Source organism: Canis lupus, chromosome 7, assembly GCF_011100685.1.
Source record: "Canis lupus familiaris isolate Mischka breed German Shepherd chromosome 7, alternate assembly UU_Cfam_GSD_1.0, whole genome shotgun sequence".
Taxonomy (NCBI): domain Eukaryota; kingdom Metazoa; phylum Chordata; class Mammalia; order Carnivora; family Canidae; genus Canis; species Canis lupus.
Genome location: NC_049228.1, coordinates 38,291,518 through 38,304,412, shown reverse-complemented (window position 1 = coordinate 38,304,412; position 12,895 = coordinate 38,291,518). Strand labels below are relative to the sequence as shown.

Sequence of the window (12,895 nt, the reverse complement as noted above, 5' to 3'; positions counted from 1 at the left end):
CTATGGGCTCAAAGAATTGTAGCTCTGAGAGAAGCCAGCCAGACAGAAAGAGAGCAAACATTTGGAAGAAAATGAACAGCCAAGCCTCAGGAAGGGTGGTGGAACTTTGGAGGCTTGACAGGGTTTCCAAAGTATCTTGTGATTTCAGTGAAAGCGTTTCACTTACCAGCTTTGCTCTGGCTTCCTTATGGGACCCAAGAGGCATTGTTCAATGTGGCCACGTGGCAGCCCTGAGGCCTGGGACCCCAGGGCATTTGGGGGCAGGGCTGGAGGCCATACCTGAGCCGCACCTTGCCAAGATGGAAAACGCTGGGTGCTAGGCCTCACTGCGGCCTTGGCCTACAGGTCACCAGCCTGCAAAGATTTCCCAAGGCCTGGAGCTGAGGAACTCAGGGTGACCCCCTGCGACCCGGAGTGTGCAGTCAGAGTCAATCTCAGATTCTTTCTCCAGCCCACAGGAGTCTGGCTTGACGCGTGGGGAAGGGGACACCCTCTCGCCCAAAACTTGCCTCCCTGGCTTGCTTTCCAGATTCACTTCTGGCCAATTATGCAGCTGGTGGCCTGCCTGATTTTGCAGAATCCCATGCACTGGACTTGAGCTAGTAAATGTATCTTTTTTTTTGCCATAGTAGCCATATATATTCATTCAAACACTTTGGAAGATAAAGAAAAGTAGTTGAAATAAAGTGTATTTGCTGACTGAAAATTACTTTCTCAGTGGATGTGGCTCTTCTGAGGAACTGTGAAGTCTCAAGGGCATGGCACCCAACCTTCTACCTTTTCTGTGAATTCGTCCACCATCTCCCAGGTAAGTGGTCAGAAATTTCCTTGTAATTCTTCCAATGACTGGGACTCCACCTTACTCCTCCACGGGACGTGAAGACCTGTTAGAGTTGTGTTGGCTGAGCCATACCTGACTTTCCTGCGGACGTCTACTCGCGCCCCCGACCCCTGCCGTCAAGCTCTGCAGATCTCCCCAGAACCCAGGATAAGAGGAGGGTGCAGGACATCCTCTGTCTCTGCAGGACCACCAGCTCTGTCTTGCATCTACCTCCCCTTCTTATCTGCACAGTGGACAACCTGTGGCCCCTCGGACCACTGCTCAGGTGACCTGGCTTCCAGACACACCCTGTTCTGATGGAGGAATCCCAGCTCACATGTTTTAGTTGTCAAGGGCTGTGTGTGTGTGTGTGTGTGTGTGTGTGTGTGTGTGGAGGGGTGTGGTGCGGAGGGCCAGGGCCCTAGCATGAGCAGCGGGATGGGGTAGAGCCAGGTCACCACAGCTGTGTCCTTGGATGGTCGCTGGTCGCCCCGCTGAGATCTAGACACAGGGATAGAGCACGTGGCACTGGGCACCCACCTCTGCCCCCTGTCATTGCGGCCCCTGCTCCGACCAGGCCCGGGGCCCCACACCCCCTGCACCCTGGACTGCTGCGGGCAGAGGGCAGGCAGCAGACCCTGTGTGAGGCCCCCTGAGCAGCCAGCAGGCCAGAGGCAGGGCAGGGAGTGAGTGGGGAGGAGCAGGACGGCACCCCAGCTGAGAGGCCCGCTCCTCCCTGGAGCACCCTGCTATAACAGGCGGGAAGGTTTCTGGAAGCCAGATGAGCAGACCATGCTCAGGATGAGTAGGGCCCCCCACCCCGAGCTGGCTGGGCAGAAGCGTGGGAGGACAGGAAACAGGGGGGACACTAGAGTGGCCAGGACCCCATTCCTTCCACATGCGTGGATTTCTGGTTCTGAGAGCATGCCCGTGGAGAACGCTGTGAACAAACAGAACACACTAAGGAAGGGGGAAAATAGCAGCTCACAGGTCTCCGAGGTTACTCTGTCACTGAATGGGATCCTGTGAGTGCCGCACCCCCCCTTAGGCTCCCGGGGACTTGCTCTGGCACTCTCCAGGTTAAGTGTCTGGCTGTCCCCGACGCCCCCATGGGGGTGTCCCCTCTAACTGGGTGGCAGGGGGAACTACGCTCCTTCTGCCACCCCTCCCTCCACCCCAGCCTCCAGCTGCTCAGACCAGGTGTCCCCAGGTGTCCCCCCGCCCCCACACAGCCACAGCTGCCGCAGAGGGGTGCCCACAAACCCTTCTCACACCTCTGCAGCCCACGGCCTGACCTCAGTGTTCCTCTGGCCCAGCCTCCTCGCTTGTGCTTCCTCTCCCCCAAGCCCCCAGCCCCCAGGGGGATCCCGTCACATGCTACCTCCTTGTGCCATGGCAGGAGAACTGTTGAGAACAGCTGCACACCTCACCCCCACCTGGGCCCTACACGGAGCCCCCTCTGGCCACCTGCAGCTGCTGCAGACCTCACATCCTCTTGGTGCCTCAGTGGCTTCGCATGTGATTTCCCTCCACCGCCCAGCCCTTCTGGATAATTCTGGATAAACTGACCTTGGGTGGCACCTCCTCTGCAAAGCCTCTGTGAAGTGGCTTTGTCCCTCTCCTGGGACGGGCACCCTGCCTGTGCCCCCGCAGACCCCCAGCACAACACTCTTCCCAGCGAGTGCACGAGCCTGCTCACCTGTCCGTCTCCATGCACGCCTGGGCTCTGATCCCGGCTCTGGTCCTGCTAGCAGCGCACCTTGCTCACGTTTCCTAATTTATACAACACAGGTAAAGACACCAAGGGTACACACGTCCACTGTTGTGGCGCCCTTTAGGAGGTTTGGTATGTGCGCTGCTCACCATCCCCCCTAGCTGTCAGAGCTTCCGACGTCATTGCTGTGGCTGCTGTGGCCCAGCAGGACAAAGGTGCAGCCAGGCTGGGGGAAGCCAGGAAACAGGGAAACTTTGCCCCAGGGCACTTTGGTGGGCCGTGAGCAACCAGCGAGTGCATGAGCTCCCCCCTCTTCCTTCTTCTGGAAGGCTGTCCTGCCCACGACCATCCGGAAGGGGGCCCTGTGCCCTGCAGCCTGCTGTGACCACCTCTGTGGGTGGCAGGCTCCACTTCACTCAGGCAGGTGTGCTCAGAAAGCATGACTTCCATTGAAGTAAAACAGGGCCACTGCCGATGGCAAATTGTCCCAGTGTGATACCATTTGCCCATGATTTGCAGAAACTATTTTTAAAATAACCCAAATCCATGGCGCCGCATTGAAAACCACAGAACTTAGGGATGTTCTGACCCCACCGCCACCCCCCAAAACCGCTTTACTCATTCACAAGTTTGGGAGGTAGGGGATGGGAGGTGGAGCAGGGAGCCGACTGCCTGTTAGTTCGCCGCAGGGTGGGGGGCTGCCCAGTGCTCCCCCGGGCTCCCACGCTGGAGCCCCACCCCAGGGGCACCGTGTTTGGAGCAGAGCCCGGGGGAGGGCGGAGCGGTGGGCCCTGCCTGGGCGGCTGGGTGCCCCTCCCTGAGCCAGACCCAGTGGAGCTCACCCTTGGCCACGTGAGGTCTATGGGAAGCCAGGAAGGGGCTCTCCAGAAACCAACCAACCAGTCCTTGATCTTGGACGTCCAGCCTCTGGAGCCATGAGAAGATAAACTTCTTTTTTTTTTTTTTTTTTTTTTTTTTTAATTTTTATTTATTTATGATAGTCACAGAGAGAGAGAGAGAGAGAGGCAGAGACACAGGCAGAGGGAGAAGCAGGCTCCATGCACCGGGAGCCTGATGTGGGATTCGATCCGGGGTCTCCAGGATCGCGCCCTGGGCCAAAGGCAGGCGCCAAACCGCTGCGCCACCCAGGGATCCCGATAAACTTCTTTTTATTGTTAGGATTGTATCAGACTGGTTTTCTTTCTGCTGGAAAAAAACCCAAGCTGCAAGCGCTCACACATGACTGAGGTGCGAAATCTTTTTTCTCACTGAATTTTCTGCCCTGGCCTCACTCCTCAGGGCTGTCTGTGCTGGGTGCGCTAAATGCCAGGGGCAGGCCACCGCCGTCGCTGTCGAGGGAGAGAGGGAGATGACCTGCACACTGTGTCCTGGCGTTTGAGAGAACACAATGCAGCTTCTGTGTTTCTGTGGGAGGCATGTGAGCCGGCCCCTGAAGCGGCAGGTGAACTTGGTTCTGCCCAGGCTCCAGGGGGTGGGGGGGTGGGGGGGTGGGGGCAGGAATGACTCTGTGTGTCTGTGCGCTGGGGGTCTCTGGGGGAAGGCAGGCTGCGTGGGCTGTGCTTACGTGCAGGGTCATATGGATTCTAGAGCAAACAGGGCCTCCCAGGAGCTCCTTGGAGGCTGCACCCCCCTGCCCAACTCTGGCAGATTCCAGGTCTTGCCTGCTGGCCATGGGGGCCGGAGCCAAAGCCTGGGTCCTGCAGCTCAGCCTCACCCCTCGGAGAGGGCCATGCTTGAGGTCATCATCTCCAGGGCCTCATCAGGTTTACAGTCACCACCACCAGGACTCCTGGCTTGACCACAGGCCACCCCTAAAATTCTGTGATGCAGCTCCGTGCCTGGAAAAACCCTGCCGCTTCGTCAGTAGTCAGTTGTGTGGGGTTATGGGAAAAGCTTGAGTCTCTTGGCTTATCAGCTATGTGACGTGAAATAAGTGACTCACCCTCTCTGTGCCTCTGCTTCCTCATGCACAAAATGTGGTTAAGGAAGCTCCTCTTACAGCATTTTTGTAAAGGTTGTACTAAGGGTCATGAGTCACCTAGTGTGGTGCCAGGCTTGGAGTCGTTTTTTGCCTGTGGCCGCTGTCAGTGTGAGACAAAGATTGGGGGACTGTCCCATAAAGGGACAGATAGTGAATATTTCAGGCCTTGTGGCCACGGAATAACTGGGACACCTATCAGTTCCAGCGTTACAGTGTGAAGGCAGCCGTAGACAGCACGTAAATACATGAGCATGGTTGTTTCCAATAGATTTATTTACAAAAATAGGTAGTTCTAAGGTGATGCCTTTCAGAAGGCTGGATTGTTCAGAGAGGGGAAGGGGGGCCCGTGGCCAGACGGCCTCCAATGGCAGACACACCCTTGCAGCGAGGGGGGTGGTGCACCTTGCCATCCCGGGAAGGGTATTACAAACCAAAGATTCTTAAGCCAGGGCCCATCGACCACCTGGGGATTTCTCCAGAGGCTTTGGTGGGGACAGAGGGTTGTCCAGGAGTCCCTGAATTTGTATATAAAACTGTGTATATGCTTATGGGCATTTTTCCGGGAAAAGTGTTTGTTGTTTCCTTTAAATTATCTAAAGCATCTGTGATTCCCCAAAAGGTGAGAAACCACTCTGTTAAGCCAAGTGAGTCTCCAGACTTCAGTGAGGACCCTCAGTGACCTTGGGGTCCCGGCTGATGTGAGAAGAGGAGCCAGGGTCGCCAGGCCTGCCACTGCTTAGAGACAGGCTTCCTACCAACTTCTGGTTCTCAAACTGGTTTGAGGAAGATTTCCTGCTGCTCCCCCATCTGGAGACAGCCCAGCACTCCCCCAACCCACTGCCTACCTTCAGGAAGCTTCTTTCCTCTGTCTCTCTCTCCTCCCCAGACTTGGCCGTTTGATGGGACTCCAGCTTCCTGACCAACTAGGTAAGGGGGTGAGACCCTCAGTCAAAGAAATGCAAGGGACAGAATGGAGGAATGGCCAGAGGGTGGGGGCAGGATGGGCACTACCCTCTGGTGTTTACTGGAAAAGTCTGGTCCATCTCGGTGCACAGAGCACTCTAGATCGGAGCAGTGCAGCAATGGCCCATGTTGCCAACACGGTCAGGGCCCAGTCGGCTCCTGTTGCCGTCACCGCACTGACCCACATGGCAACTGAGGAGGCTAGCAGTGCCACCCGAGATGATGCCCTATGAACGGGATGACCAGTGGGAGGCAGAGCAGGGGCACGGGCATGTCCACTCCTATCCCTGACTCTCCTGGGACTGACCCGAGACTAGTTTGTGGGCCTCTTTGAAGACGTCCTGAGACAGAAGAGTGGCTCACGCCTGCTGATGCTGCCCATTGGCTTGTCCCAGCCTTGCTCCACACCCCCTCAGTGTCTGGCCCCTCAGGATAGTTCTCCCTGATAAATGCCAGCTTTTACCTGGTTTCTAGGCAACCCAGGCCACGCCAGGCTGGTGCCAGAAGTGACCTGGAAAGCAATAGGTTTCCCTGGCCCCAGACCAGTCCTGGCACAGCCAGTAACCATACGGAGGCAGAACCTTGGAGTGGGAGTTTGAACTTGGATTGCCTGCTGGTCTGAAGGCGGGGAGGCCCCATCTCTGGTGGGTGATCACCAAGCCCTGTGGGGCCACAGAGGACAGAGTTGTGAGTGGAAGGAGGATTGGCACTCATGCATTCCAGGTAGTATTTGCTGGTGCTCTGCCAGCTGGTCTCGGGCAATGACAAGGTCTAGAGTATAAAAGGAGGGACAGCTGCAGGGGGGTGCAGGTCCCAGGGGCCAGGGAGCCCACGCCAACAGTGAGTCGTCCTCCTGCTGAAGGAAGGGCATCCACACACCCAACAGCCTTAGTCACCAACGGTGCTCAGGGCGCTCACCAGCGCACACGGCTAGGCACCTGTCCTGGGCTTGGCTCTGCTAGACGCTGAACAAACACCATTCATCAGGGGCAAGACCTGGCCTTCGGGGTGACATCCCAATGGCGTGGACAGACTGGCTGCAAACCCCAAGAAGATGCGGGTAGGACCATCACTGTGGGAGACGGTGGCTGGGGCATCTTGCTTTTGCCCAGCATCCACACCTCTGCAAGGGGTGAGCGAGGTGAGAGCGAGCAGCCCCAGCAATCAGAAGTGGTGGACAAGGAGAGCAGAGCCCTGTGCTTTGAGCCTGGGACCCAGGACGGGACAGGCTTTCTACCTGCAGATGCTCCCCAGGAAGGAGAAAGACAGAATCAGGTCTGCAACCAGGCAAAGTCTGGATCCGAATCTCTGCTGCCCGTTTAATACCGGGTCACACGGTTTGGCCTGTTTCCCCATCTGCAACACGCAGACTACAGAGCCCTGTTCCTGGAGGTGATCAGGGCCCCAAGTGGGCCAGAGGCAAGCCACCAGCCCTTCACCTTGCAGAGCTAGGCTACATGTGCAATGGCCTCCTGGTGACTCCCCTCCCTGGCTGATGGTGGGGGTGAGAGTGGGGGGTGGGGGACAAGGACTTCTTTGTGGCTGTTCCACGCCCTGAATTACTGTATAAAGGTTGTGTGGACAAGGCTAGAAAGATTAAATTTGAAGACTGTCTTAAATCCTTTGCAGATAAAAATGTTACTCAATCTGGGCTCCCATTTCTGGGGGGTCCTCAGAGCCCCAGTGAAATCCTCTGGTTTCCAAAGAGTGCCACTGCCACCCACCCACCTCAAGGTGCTTCTCCGGGGTTTAGGGTCAAAAGGACTGCACAGCAGACAGCACTGCGGTCTCTTGGGCCTTTATTCGGGAAGGTACAGAGCAATGCGATCTATTCAACAGGCACTGTATGGGGGAGGGGGGTCTGTAACAGTTGTTTTGTCCAGGTGTCTTGGCAAAAGGGGTGCAGAGGGAAGGAGAACCCTCTGGGGAGTCGTCTCCTTCAGAAGAAAGGCCCTGGCAGGGGGCGAACACCCTGCCTCTTCCCAAACCAGCGGCCTGGGTTATATACACACGGAGGGTGGCCTAGATGCGGGGAAATCTCACAGCTAGATACAGCCCACAGGGGAAAGAGTCCATCTGGGGGGGGCAGTGCTGTGTCTGGGCTCTTTCCACCAAGCAGGAAAGGGAGTTCAGAAAGAAGGCACAGCTTTCAAACAAACAGAATCCAGCCTCCCAGTCTTAGTGTTTTGTGCAATTAAAAAACCGGAAAAAAAATAAATATAACTTAAAAACTTCTTACATGACACTAAAGGCAAGTCTGGGGACGAGCAGTTGAGAAACCTTCCTCGAATACGCTAAGCATGCTGAACACTGAGAATGCCCGTGGGGGGGGGAGGGTGGCGCTCACCTGGACACAGGTGCACATGGCTTGTCCCGCCCTCCTGGCACCTGAGCTGCCAGGACCCAAGGCTAGGCTGGGAAGGGTTCTAGGAAACTCCACTCCAGATCCATCTAACCCTCTAGGACAACGGGGAGGCAGGGTGGCAGGAAGTTGGAGAGAAGAGGTGCGAGAGGAGAGCTGGCAAGTAATACAAAACCCCAACCCCTAAGGAAGAGCATAATCCTAGAAGATGCCACTTCATACCACTTTCACAGCTAGAATGTGACCTAAAGCAACCTATTACCAGTGAGGGCCACCATGGACCTCCTCTAACAAACAAATCATTTGCATTTTAGCGCTTTGTTGGCCAACAATTGGCGCCTGTTTAAAGTGCTTGGAAAATTTGTTCTCTTAAGTATATTGAGCTGGTCCCCTGCACTTTTTGTTCAGAGCATTAATTTGCTTCAGCAAACTTTCTTCATCAATAGAGAGAGGTGGCTTTTGGCCAGCCCAGTGCGGTGGAATCACGAATCTCAATGTCTGAATGAGCAATGTCCCTTCCCCGCAGACCTCAGGTGCGCGGACCACCAGGCCCCTTCTGTGCGGTGGCGAGTGACTCCGGCCCCAGAGGTCCAGAGCTGGCTTTGGTGCTCCTGCCTTCACCGGGTCACATGCTGTCACGAGGCCTCTCGTGCTCAGCCCGCTGGTGGGGGGGGGGGGGGTATGTGTGACTTTTAGCAAAACCCCACGCGGGAGCTCACCACGGTTTTGAACAAGAGCCAGGAAGCTTCAGAGCGATTTCCTTTTTTAAAATCTGTACTTACACATCCTCATGTGTCTTACCCTCCGCCCCCACCAACTGTCACTCACCCAGCAGGAAAGGGGAAACGCTGGCATGGCCTGGGGAAGTCACAGGTCCCCCCCCCCTAGAGACCCTGGAGCGACAGGGGGGCAGCCCAGGAAGTCCTGCCTCTGGATCGGTCCCTCCAGGCTCACATATCCGGGTACACATGTCTCCACCATGTCCTGACACAGCTCCCAGCAGAGCAACTGGCCCCAGGGCCTGCTGACAGGTCAGAGCACAATTCTGGGCACTCCTGCGCCTCCAATGGCAAGGGGGGTGCACCTAGGGGCACATCGCCAAATGGACACAAAACTGAGGTCTTTGTTCTTCAAAAGTCATGCCAATTTTACATTCTTCTCAATAATAGGCTTGCTCGAAAATTAAAATACGACTTAATTAGCTCCCCAGTAATCTTCAAGCAACCTAGAAGCACCAGGAGGAGATGCCTGGAGCACCCCCTCCCTGCCCCTGGCACCCACCACCCATCCTGGGAGCTGCCCACACCACCTGTGGGAAATGTGGGTCTGAGCCTTTCAGGCCTTAGGAGTTACTTTTGGGGGGAATGAGGCCAGTAAGCCAGAAACCTTGTTCTGACCTGCCCAGCACTGCCTGCAAGCCCTGCCCCCAATCTGCTGGGGATTTCAGCTCATGAAACCCAGCTACGCACCGGGGGAGGTGGTGGTGGTGAGGAGTTGAAGGGATATAAGGGGAGTGTGCTCTAAAGGTCCTGTCCTTTCTCCTCTGGGGGCTGGCGTGCCCTGGGCCACCCCACCCAGAGCCCCAGACCTTGCCATAGCAAGGTAGGGAGCTGGAGGCACAAGTGACTCTGAGGGTTGGGTGACATTCCTGGAAGCTCAGGTTTGCAGTGTCCTCTGAATGCAGAGGGCGATAATCAGATGGAAGAACACAGCTCCCGCCCCCTCCTAGGAAGGCCTAGGTCAGAGAGCATAGCTGATCAACAGCAGCATTCTCCTGGCTCTTGGGGTCTGGCCCAAAGCTGGAGGGTTGGCACTACCAGCTGGGTGGGTCCCTGCTTGAGCAAATCACCACGCGTCTGTGGGCGCCCCAGGCCGCTAAGCAGCGAGTGCTTTACTCACGGCCCACATGCAGTTCCCAGTGGTTTTTGTGCCCCAACTACCAGAAGCCTGCAGCCAGGCGCCTGCTGAAGCAGGGTTATTACAAGGCCCCTCACCCGGGCCCCCAGCCTCGGAGGATGGAACATGCACAGGCTGAGCCTGGCAGTGGCACGAACTGCACCGGCCACCAGGGGGCAGCAGGCCCCCGTAGGACGCGAGGCCCCGGCTGCGGCAGGCTCTGGCGTTAGGGACCCACCCCACTGCACCTGAGCCTTCCTCCAGATCTAAACCCCACGGAGCCTCCCTGCAGGCGGTGGAGCCTGGGTCTGGGCATTCCGCTTCTGCTTGGCGATCCTACTTATAGAGAGAAGCTGAAGCCCCAGCTCCAAGAGCAAAGTCACCAGAAAAATCTCTCATCTCCTCTTGGAAACCTGAGTCTCCTCTCTACAATGTATCCTGTAGTGCAGATCGGGAGGGTCAGTTCTGGGGCTTGCACCCAGGTGGACACGAAGGTGAAATTGAGGAGAGAGGAAGCAGAAGGGGAGGAGGGAGGGTGCAGTGAGGCGGGCGTGGGGTAGGGAGGTGGGAGGGGGGCTCAGGTGAGTGGGGCGCCCTGGCACATTTCTGCCAGGATGTCGATGAGGTTGTTCAGGCCAGAGAGGTAGCCGTCCTCCCGGTTCCCCTCTTGCCAGGGTACGTTGTGCTGCAGGGTCTGGCCCTCGGGCAGGGGCGTGGTCTTCCCAAAGTCGATCATCCACACCTTGGCCTGCTCCTTCTGGTCATGGATGAAGAGGAGCGAGCTGCCGATGACCTGCAGGGGAGCCAGGAGCGGGGAGCTGAGCAGGGCCTGCCACACTGCAGCCAGGGTGCACCTGGGACAGCTCCCCCTCCCGCCCCCACAGGGGGCAGAGGCCACCAGCTACCAGGACAGCCTCCACCTTCCGTGAGGACATATGGGATGACAGACCCCCACCCCGCAGCCCTGGCCTGCACACTCTCCACTATTGCAGGCCACGGCTAAACCTCGGGACCTCATCATGCCCTTCCTACCCCCGGACTGTGTGGGTAGAAGGGAGGCGCTGAGGAGATTGCACACTCTGTACCCAAGGGCAGAGGAAAGGCTGCCCACAGGGGCACATAGCCCCCGAAGGGGTGTCAGTGAGGCCCAGATTCCAGCAGCACAACGCCAGCAAAACCTGCACAGACAGGCCTAGGACCCTTCTCTGGGGACCTGGGGCACTAATGAGCCCCCTCACCTGCCCCCACATTCCAGACCAGGTCAGAGCAACTGCATGGAATAAAGTGCTTTCCCCAATACAAACACATCCCCTAAACCCTCCCCCAGGTCACTGTGTGGGGCTGGGGAAGATATGGGGTGTGGGGAGAGGGTGTGGGGTCCTGCCGGGGGCCCTGGGAAGGACAGGGAAGAGCCCCTGGAAATGCTGAGCCCAGAGGGGGCTTGCTTCTTCCCAGACGGAAAATGCAGAAGCCTCAGCTAATCTGGCCTCTTTCTAGACCTGAAGCTTCCAAATGAGACTCCAGAGAGAGTGCAGCAAAAACAATTTTCCAGAAATCACAGCAAAGGTGCAGAAGAGAGGAGAGGAGTGGAAGATGGGGCTACCGGGGGGGAGTGGGGTCCTTTGGCCAGTGGGGTGGGTCCTGGGGCTCAGAGGCCCACAGCCCCTGTTCCCTGGAGCAGGCAGGCAGGCTGCAGTGGGGAGGTGGGGAGGAAGGCTCCAGCAGGGAATCCAGAGGCCCTGGGAGGAGCAGAGGGCTTGGACACCTGGATCTCCATGAAGACGAGGGGAGGGAGGGGCAGCCCGAGAATGGCTAGGCCAGGAGCCGCCCCGTCTGCCCTCTGGGCACCCCAGTCTCTCCTCATGGGCAGTCCTACCCAGGCACCCGCCAAGAGCCACCACGTGGGACAGGTGCACCCTGACCACGGGGCCAGACAGGGATAATATCCAAGGACCAGCTGTGTCACTTGCACAAAGATGTCATGAGGCCAAGCTGGGACTGGCCCACCTCCTTCTGGGGCTGCTCCCTATGCCCGGAGTCCTGGGATCTCCTGTCTCCTGTTTCTCTTGCTGTACCCACAGCCCTCTCTCTGGGCAGGGCTGAGGTGGAGGCTCCTTCCAAACATGACCCTGAGAGAGGCTGCTTTCTGGAAGGAGCCACAAGCCTTCAGGGAGCGTGGCTTCCCTGCTTTCACACACACCCAGGCATGGCAGCAACTGTTTCTGGGGGAGCAGCGTGCATGGGTATGTGAATGTACATGTACGCTCTAGGGGCCGGGGGCCCTGGACTCTGACCTCAGGTCTTACAGACCCTCCAGGAGACCTGCTGACAACTTCCAAACCTCTCTTGGGTGTCTGGGTTCCCTGTCTGCTGCCTGCTGCCCCTGCAGACCAACAGGTGCAAAAGCAGGAGAAGGTGGAAAGTTCTAGCTCTGCTTCAAAAGTGGTGCCTGAACACCAGCCAGCCCCTTCAGAAGATCTCGGGTGGTGATGGGTGGTTGCTTCAGCAGCTCTAGGAGCTCTGCCCTAAGACCCTGGGGCATGTGGGACAGAAGTCCTGCCACAGCCACCTGGAATGGGCAAACCTCAGAAGCTGGGAGGGAGAGGGAGACGTGAGAGGATGGTGAACACAGCGCTCAGGCAGGATGGCCCTGCGTTCTCCGTCCAGGAGGCAGATGCATGATGATGAGGCTCCTGCAGGTAGCAAGGGGCCTGATCCCAGGTGGCCTGCCTCTGGCTGCATGGTCCTAAAAATGCCACTCCAGCTTCTAGAACAGCAGATCTATTAACGTGGGAGGCACGCTCACAACTCAGGTGGGCAGGCCCAAGGGCCCTGGCTGACCACACAGAGCACAGCTCTCTACCCAGGAGGATGAAAGCCCAGTATCTACCTCGTGGCACTTGAAGAAAGGAGATACTTCGAGGGTGGCCCGGATGTCCTTCAGCCGGTCCCGGTAGGCGATCTGGGAACAGAAATGGCCAGAGTTTTGGACACCTGGGGGCTGGGTATCTTTTAAGCCCCATGTGGCCCATTAGACTTGCTGGTGTCAGAGTGGAAGGGACTTTACTCCCTGATTTCTTCCAGTCTCCCTCATCTAGAAGGGCCAGAGACTGAGGCCCAGGCGAGGTAGGCAGCCAC

General features: G+C 57.4%; 1 protein-coding gene and 1 long non-coding RNA gene across 2 annotated transcripts in view; one reads left to right on the top strand and one right to left on the bottom strand.

Annotated features, from left to right (window-relative positions):
• The first annotated feature begins 3,731 nt into the window (after nucleotides 1-3,731).
• On the top strand, nucleotides 3,732-7,106 carry LOC119872549. Its single transcript, XR_005362271.1, has 3 exons — nucleotides 3,732-3,996; nucleotides 5,156-5,463; nucleotides 6,487-7,106. It is a non-coding gene; the product is annotated as an uncharacterized LOC119872549 (long non-coding RNA).
• A 175-nt stretch (nucleotides 7,107-7,281) lies between these two features.
• Nucleotides 7,282-12,895, bottom strand: part of ITPKB (inositol-trisphosphate 3-kinase B) — a 91,478-nt gene continuing 85,864 nt past the window's right edge. The window contains exons 6-7 of the mRNA XM_038542808.1: nucleotides 12,648-12,719; nucleotides 7,282-10,550 (exon numbers count right to left, since the gene is read on the bottom strand). Of these exons, the coding sequence (XP_038398736.1) occupies nucleotides 10,335-10,550; nucleotides 12,648-12,719 (288 nt within the window). The 3' untranslated portion in view covers nucleotides 7,282-10,334. The remainder of the gene's footprint in view (nucleotides 10,551-12,647; nucleotides 12,720-12,895) is intronic.